This window comes from Carcharhinus amblyrhynchos, unplaced genomic scaffold, assembly GCF_965287045.1.
Source record: "Carcharhinus amblyrhynchos unplaced genomic scaffold, sCarAmb.v2.hapA scaffold_831, whole genome shotgun sequence".
Classification (NCBI taxonomy): Eukaryota; Metazoa; Chordata; class Chondrichthyes; order Carcharhiniformes; family Carcharhinidae; genus Carcharhinus; species Carcharhinus amblyrhynchos.
The window spans coordinates 55,001-63,337 of record NW_027650571.1 but is presented as its reverse complement, the minus strand read 5'-3'; the positions used below and the strand labels follow the sequence as shown (position 1 = coordinate 63,337).

At 60.8% G+C, this 8,337-nt stretch overlaps 1 protein-coding gene across 1 annotated transcript in view; it reads right to left on the bottom strand.

Annotated features, from left to right (window-relative positions):
- Window positions 1-325: 325 nt before the first annotated feature.
- Window positions 326-8,337, bottom strand: part of LOC145340192 (cholesterol side-chain cleavage enzyme, mitochondrial-like) — a gene marked incomplete at its 3' end in the record, with an annotated part of 18,517 nt that continues 10,505 nt past the window's right edge. The window contains exons 4-7 of the mRNA XM_080184621.1: window positions 7,008-7,556; window positions 4,424-4,579; window positions 1,759-1,955; window positions 326-529 (exon numbers count right to left, since the gene is read on the bottom strand). Coding sequence (XP_080040747.1) covers window positions 326-529; window positions 1,759-1,955; window positions 4,424-4,579; window positions 7,008-7,556 — 1,106 coding nt within the window. The remainder of the gene's footprint in view (window positions 530-1,758; window positions 1,956-4,423; window positions 4,580-7,007; window positions 7,557-8,337) is intronic.

Here is an 8,337-nt window from a genome sequence, read left to right as displayed (position 1 = left end):
GAGAAACAGAGAGACAAAGTGAATGAGAGTGAGACAGAGAGGGAGAGTGTGAGGGAGAGACAAAGGGGCAGAGAGAGAGAGAGACAGAGTGTGTGAGAGAGACAGGGAGAGGGAGACAGACAGGATAGGGAGACAGACAGGGGCGGGGGGGGGGTGGGGTGGTCACCCCCACAGCTCAGACACGGAAGGGTGTGGGTGGTAATCGACACTGCCCCTGGTATCTGTGGGTCAGTCTATCCCCCTCCCCCTCCCAGTGCTGTTCCTGACTCTAACCCCCGATGGGGTGCCACTCCGAGGGGGGGCAGTGCCCGCGGGTACAGCTTACCGTGCTGGAAGAGGTAATCCCACGCTGCCACATGCTCCCTCCAGGGTTTAAGGTTGAGCCTCCTGGCCAGTGCTGGTGGAAGGTAGAGCAGTGGGATGGTGGTCCGTAACATCTCCTCCACCGCCCATATGAACCGTTCCGAACTGGGGCTCACACCCTCATCAAATAATCCCAATCGCTCCCCGTACAACAGGTGGAAACTGGCTGGGGGGGGGCACAAAATAACCCAGGTTAAAGAGAGAGATAGGGAGGGGGTTACACAGATAGGGAGGGGCTGGAGGGGGTTACACAGATAGGGAGGGGCGGGAGGGGGTTACAGTGATAGGGAGGGGGTGGAGGGGGTTACAGAGATAGGGAGGGGCTGGAGGGGGTTACAGTGATAGGGAGGGGGTGGAGGAGGTTACAGAGATAGGGAGGGGGTGGAGGGGGTTACAGAGATAGGGAGGGGGGGAGGGGGTACAGAAACAGAGATAGGGAGGGGGTGGAGGGGGTTACAGAGATAGGGAGGGGGTGGAGGGGGTTACAGAGATAGGGAGGGGGCTGGAGGGGGTTACAGAGATAGGGAGGGGGGTGGAGGGGGTTACAGAGATAGGGAGGGGGGTGGAGGGGGTTACAGAGATAGGGAGGGGGCTGGAGGGGGTTACAGAGATAGGGAGGGGGTGGAGGGGGTGTCAGAGATAGGGAGGGGGCTGGAGGGGGTTACACAGATAGGGAGGGGCTGGAGGGGTTACACAGATAGGGAGGGGCTGGAGGGGGTTACACAGATAGGGAGGGGGTTACAGAGATAGGGAGGGGGGTGTCGGGGGTTACAGTGATAGGGAGGGGCTGGAGGAGGTTACAGAGATAGGGAGGGGGCTGGAGGGGGTTACAGAGATAGGAGGGGGTGTCGGGGGTTACAGTGATAGGGAGGGGGTGGAGGAGGTTACAGAGATAGGGAGGGGGCTGGAGGGGGTTACAGAGATAGGGAGGGGGGTGGAGGGGGTTACAGAGATAGGGAGAAGCTGGAGGGGGTTACAGAGATAGGGAGGGGCTGGAGGGGGTTACAGAGATAGGGAGGGGGGTGGAGGGGGTTACAGAGATAGGGAGGGGCTGGAGGGGGTTACAGAGATAGGGAGGGGCTGGAGGGGGTTACACAGATAGGGAGGGGCTGGAGGGGGTTACACAGATAGGGAGGGGCTGGAGGGGGTTACAGAGATAGGGAGGGGGTGGAGGGGGTACAGAGATTAGGGAGGGGGTGTTGGGAGGGGGTTACAGAGATAGGGAGGGGCTGGAGGGGGTTACAGAGATAGGGAGGGGCTGGAGGGGGTTACAGAGATAGGGAGGGGGCTGGAGGGGGTTACACAGATAGGGAGGGGGCTGGAGGAGGAGGAGGGGGTTATAAAGTCAGGGGTCCAGTGGATGAGTGCCGATACTCTGACCCTCCGTACACTTACACTCGAGGGCGAAGCGGAAGAGGTCGGGCATGATGTTGACCTCTGTGACCTTGCGACCTCCCTCCTGCTGTCGGTCAATGAATTTGGTGAAATCGTCGGCCACTGGCTGCAGGAAAGGGGCAAAGCGCTGGACAGCAGCAGGACTGATCACCTCCTTATTCAGGACCAGCCTCTCACTGCGCCACTCCTCACCGTTCCTGCAACACAATCCAGGGGTCACCCACACAACTCTGACCCTCCCCATCCCGAGGCAACAGGCCACAGCTCATCCCAATCCTCACCGTTCAACCCTGATATCCCAAACCACCTCCCAAATTCCCACAGTGCGGCGCTCCCTGGGCACCGACCCTCCCACAGTGCGGCGCTCCCTGGGCATCGACCCTCCCACAGTGCGGCGCTCCCTGGGCACCGACCCTCCCACAGTGCGGCGCTCCCTGGGCATCGACCCTCCCGCAGTGCGGCGCTCCTGGGCACCGACCCTCCCGCAGTGCGGCGCTCCCTGGGCACCGACCCTCCCACAGTGCGGCGCTCCCTCGGCACCGACCCTCCCCACAGTGCGGCGCTCCCTCCACACCGACCCTCCCCACAGTGCGGCGCTCCCTCGGCACCGACCCTCCCACAGTGCGGCGCTCCCTCGGCACCGACCCTCCCACAGTGCGGCGCTCCCTCGGCACCGACCCTCCCACAGTGTGGTGCTCCCTCGGCACTGACCCTCCCACAGTGCGGCGCTCCCTCGGCACCGACCCTCCCGCAGTGCGGTGCTCCTCGGCACTGACCCTCCCGCAGTGCGGCGCTCCCTGGGCACCGACCCTCCCACAGTGCGGCGCTCCCTCGGCACCGACCCTCCCCGCAGTGCGGCGCTCCCTCGGCACCGACCCTCCCGCAGTGCGGCGCTCCCTCGGCACCGACCCTCCACAGTGCGGCGCTCCCTCGGCACCGACCCTCCGCAGTGCGGCGCTCCCTCGGCACCGACCCTCCCGCAGTGCGGAGCTCCCTCGGCACCGACCCTCCCGCAGTGCGGAGCTCCCTCGGCACCGACCCTCCCGCAGTGCGGAGCTCCCTCGGCACCGACCCTCCCGCAGTGCGGCGCTCCCTCGGCACCGACCCTCCCGCAGTGCGGCGCTCCCTCGGCACCGACCCTCCCGCAATGCGGCGCTCCCTGGGCACCGACCCTCCCGCAGTGCGGCGCTCCCTCGGCACCGACCCTCCCGCAGTGCGGCGCTCCCTCGGCACCGACCCTCCCACAGTGCGGCGCTCCCTCTGCACCGACCCTCCCGCAGTGCGGAGCTCCCTCGGCACCGACCCTCCCGCAGTGCGGAGCTCCCTCGGCACCGACCCTCCCGCAGTGCGGCGCTCCCTCGGCACCGACCCTCCCGCAGTGCGGCGCTCCCTCGGCACCGACCCTCCCGCAATGCGGCGCTCCCTGGGCACCGACCCTCCCGCAGTGCGGCGCTCCTCGGCACCGACCCTCCCGCAGTGCGGCGCTCCCTCGGCCACGACCCTCCCGCAGTGCGGCGCTCCCTCGGCACCGACCCTCCCGCAGTGCGGCGCTCCCTCGGCACCGACCTTCCCACAGTGCGGCGCTCCCTGGGCACTGACCCTCCACAGTGCGGCGCTCCCTGGGCACTGACCCTCCCACAGTGCGGCGCTCCCTCGGCACCGACCCTCCCGCAGTGCGGCGCTCCCTCGGCACCGACCTTCCCACAGTGCGGCGCTCCCTGGGCACTGACCCTCCCACAGTGCGGCGCTCCCTCGGCACCGACCCTCCCCACAGTGCGGCGCTCCCTGGGCACTGACCCTCCCACAGTGCGGCGCTCCCTGGGCACTGACCCTCCCACAGTGCGGCGCTCCCTCCACACCGACCCTCCCACAGTGCGGCGCTCCCTCGGCACCGACCCTCCCACAGTGCGGCGCTCCCTCGGCACCGACCCTCCCCACAGTGCGGCGCTCCCTCGGCACCGACCCTCCCCACAGTGCGGCGCTCCCTGGGCACTGACCCTCCCACAGTGCGGCGCTCCCTGGGCACTGACCCTCCCACAGTGCGGCGCTCCCTCCACACCGACCCTCCCACAGTGCGGCGCTCCCTCGGCACCGACCCTCCCACAGTGCGGCGCTCCCTCGGCACCGACCCTCCCCACAGTGCGGCGCTCCCTCGGCACCGACCCTCCCCACAGTGCGGCGCTCCCTCGGCACCGACCCTCCCCGCAGTGCGGCGCTCCCTCCACACCGACCCTCCCACAGTGCGGCGCTCCCTCGGCACCGACCCTCCCACAGTGCGGCGCTCCCTCGGCACCGACCCTCCCACAGTGCGGCGCTCCCTCGGCACCGACCCTCTGACAGAATTATTTTTCTTTCCATTTTGATGAGAAGTTTCAGAATCGATATTTGAGTTTGGAAATGAGATGGTGGACTTTCCCTGAGGGAGTGACAGAGACCGGCAACACTGACTGGGTTCTTGTTGGAAGGGCAGCCTGACGCACACGGGTAAATATCAGGCACCCTGCCTGCGTGACCAGCCCAAATTGTTGCAATTGATCTCTGAGTGACCCTGAAGCAGAATGCATCACTCTGACGAGGGGGTGGGGGGGTATTCCTCAGCACAGACCACTCCCCACACCCAGATCCCCCAACAGGAGAAAAGCTGTCCCAGCCTCTATATACGTACTTGAGGAAGATGCCACATTTGTGGTTGCGGTATTCCCGATGGCACACCCAGGCATCCAGCATCATTCTCCTGGGAAAGGTTCCCTCGCTCTGGAACAGCACGGAGATGTCCTCCGGGAGAAAGACATTCACAGTCTCCTTCCTCCCTAACTTGTCCCTGAGAAACAGGATGGCGATCGATGAGTGAAAGGTCAAGTCTCCCTCCCACCCCTCCGTCTTCCTCCCTATCTCTGTAACCTCCTCCAGCCCCCTACACCCCCTCCCTATCTCTGTAACCCCCTCCAGCCCCCGACACCCCCTCCCTATCTCTGTAACCCCCTCCAGCCCCTACACCCCCCTCCCTATCTCTGTAACCCCCTCCAGCCCCCTACACACCCCTCCCTATCTCTGTAACCCCCTCCAGCCCCCTACACCCCCTCCCTATCTCTGTAACCTCCTCCAGCCCCCTACATCCCCTCCCTATCTCTGTAACCTCCTCCAGCCCCCCACACCCCCTCCCTATCTCTGTAACCTCCTCCAGCCCCCTACACCCCCCTCCCTATCTCTGTAACCCCCTCCAGCCCCCTACACCCCCTCCCTATCTCTGTAACCTCCTCCAGCCCCCTACATCCCCTCCCTATCTCTGTAACCTCCTCCAGCCCCCCACACCCCCTCCCTATCTCTGTAACCTCCTCCAGCCCCCTACACCCCCCTCCCTATCTCTGTAACCCCCTCCAGCCCCCCACACCCCCTCCCTATCTCTGTAACCTCCTCCAGCCCCCTACACCCCCTCCCTATCTCTGTAACCTCCTCCAGCCCCCTACACCCCCCTCCCTATCTCTGTAACCTCCTCCAGCCCCCTACACCCCCTCCCTATCTCTGTAACCCCCTCCAGCCCCTCTGAGATCTCTGTGTTCCTCCAATTCCGGCCTCTTGAGCATCCCCCGATTCCCATCCTCCTCCCGTGGTGACTGTGCCTTCAGCTGCCTGGGGGGGGGCCCTAAACTCTGCAATTTCCTCGCTAAACCCCCTCATGTCTCTCACTCGCTGTCTCCCTATGTCTCTTTCTCCCTCTCTTCCTGTCTGTCTCTGATAGTCTCTGTCTGTCTCTCTCACTCTCTGTCTCTCTGTTTCCCTCCCTTTGTCTCTCCCTCTGTCCCTCTCTCCACCGTCCCTCTTTCCATTTCTCCCTCTCCTCTCTCCACTGCTGTCCCTGTCTCTCTCTCTCACTGTGTGTGTCTCTCTGCACTCCTTTATCACGGTGTCACTGTTACATATTGCCATGTAGTCATGGGTTACATTTTGACTGATTGACGCAGTGGTGGATGAACTGGGTGCTATATAAATGTGTGTTGTTACACACATTGGTGGGTCTGTGGGAAAAGCAGGGAGGTACAGACAGGCGCTGTGTGTGTTCCACTCTGTCTTCATGCCCGTCACTCTCTTGCCTCCCAGTCAGAATGTTCTGGAATCCTGTCCCTCCCTCGGCAGTCAGTCCGTACTGAGGGAGTGCCGCACCGTCCCGTATTCAGGGGGTTTATTGAAGCCTAACCCCACCTATCCTCCCATTCCCGATACACTGACTACAGTTCAGAGATATTTCACCAACTTTTACAGATGCCCCATAGAAAGCATTCTTTCTGGTTGGATCACAGCTCGGTCTGGGCTCCTGCTCTGCCCAAGACCGCAAGGAACTACAAAAGGGTGGTGAATGTAGCCCAATCCATCACACAAACCAGCCTCCCATCCACTGACTCTGTCTACACTTCCCGCTGCCTCGGGGAAAAGCAGCCGGCATAATCAAGGACCCCCCCCACGCACCCCGGACATTCTCTCTTCCATCGGGAAAAAGATACAAAAGTCTGAGGTCCCGTACCGACCGACTCAAGGACAGCTTCTTCCCTGCTGCTGTCAGACTTTTGAACAGATTTACCTTATATATGTGGACACAGTGGGTTAGCACTGCTGTTTCACAGTGCCAGGGACTCGGGTTCGATTCCCGGCTCGGGTCACTGTCTGTACGGAGTCTGCACATTCTCCCCGTGTCAGCGTGGGTTTCCTCCGGGTGCTCCGGTTTCCTCCCACACTCCAACGTATGTGTGGGTTAGATGGATTGGCCACGCTGAATTGACCCCAGTTTCGGGGGAACTAGCAGGGTAAATATGTGGGGTTACGGGGATAGGGTCAGGGTGGGATTGTTTTCAGTGTAGACTCGATGGGCTGAATGGCCTCCTGTACTGTAGTGATTCTGTGATTAAGCTGATCTTTCTCTACATCCCTCACTGTGACTGTAACACGACATTCTGCACCCTCTCCTTTCCTTCTCCCCTGTGTAATCTAAGAACGGTATGTTTTGTCTGTATGGCCTGTAAGAAATAAAACATTTCACTGTATCCCAATACTAAATCAAATCCTTTTTTCCTTCTCCCCTCAGTACTCTATGAACAGTATGCTTTCCCAGTATAGCGCGTAAGAAACAATACTTTTCACTGTGTTCCAATACATGTGACAATAATAAATCGAACTGGGATTATATTACGGACTCCTGGGAATGCTGGAAGCTGTGATACAGATTGTGAGTGAGGTTTCCCCGTCCTGGCTCTGACCTGTAGATGGGTCCGAGTGTCTCAAAGTTGTGCGTCATGACTTGGTGAATATTCCGGAATCCATCGTTCTTCCAGAGGCGGTACAGGTTGATCCAGCTGTTGCTGCCTGTTGAGGGAATGGCCTCGTATGGCCGTACCAACTGCCCCTCACCGGTCACCCAGGGGCTGCTGCTGTGGATCCGGATCTGGCCCTCGATCCCGGGGGGAACGCCGCGTAGGGCTTCCCGAATCCCAGGGATCACGCAAACCTTCCCAATTAGCCCCTTCATCGGGTTGTGAGCGACTGGCAGCAGGAGGGCGCTGACGGAGGAATTAATCGGAACTGTCCCCAGCCAGGGGGTGGGGACCACAGCACCCAGAGCCAATGATAAAAGGCCTGTGACAGGGACAAGGGGGTGGCTGACAGCTCCCAGTGACTGGGCACAGAGTGACGCTGCTGAGAGAGAGAGAGGGGCCAGGGACACTGACAGGGACGTCTGTTTATCTGTCCGTCTCCGGGAGATTGCAGCAATTCTCATCCCTGACCAAACCCCATCAATCTGTCCCCAACTTCACACCATCCTGAGGCCAAGGTCCTGTTCTTCCCAGCGTCCCCCTCTCTCCGATACTCACAAGGTGTTTGAGTGCCCAGCAGAGGGTCTGTACCCAGGGGAATGTACCAGGGGAGAGTGTGTACCCAGGGGAGGATCTGGACCAGTGTGTAACTGTATTTATGTGTGTGCAAGTGTGCATGTGCGACTGCGTGTGGGTGCATATGAGAGTGCGTGTGCGAGAGAGCATTGTGTGTGTCTGAGTGTGTGTGGGTGCACAAGTGTGTGTGTGTCTGTACCTGTGCTGTGTGTGTGTGTGTGTGTGTCTGTACCTGTGCTGTGTGTGTGTGTGTGTGTCTGTACCTGTGCTGTGTGTGTGTGTGTGTGTCTGTACCTGTGCTGTGTGCATGTGTGTGTTTCTGTACCTGTGCTGTGTGTGTGTGTGTGTCTCTCTACCTGTGCGTGTGTGTTTCTGTACCTGTGCTGTGTGTGTGTGTGTGTTTCTGTACCTGTGCTGTGTGTGTGTGTGTGTGTGTGTGTGTGTTTCTGTACCTGTGCTGTGTGTGCTGTGTGTGTGTGTGTGTGTGTGTGTTTCTGTACCTGTGCTGTGTGTGTGTGTGTGTGTGTGTGTCTCTGTACCTGTGCTGTGTGTGTGTGTGTGTGTGTGTGTGTGTGTGTCTGTACCTGTGCTGTGTGTGTGTGTGTGTGTGTCTGTACCTGTGCTGTGTGTGTGTGTGTGTGTGTTTCTGTACCTGTGCTGTGTGTGTGTGTGTGTGTCTCTGTACCTGTGCTGTGTGTGT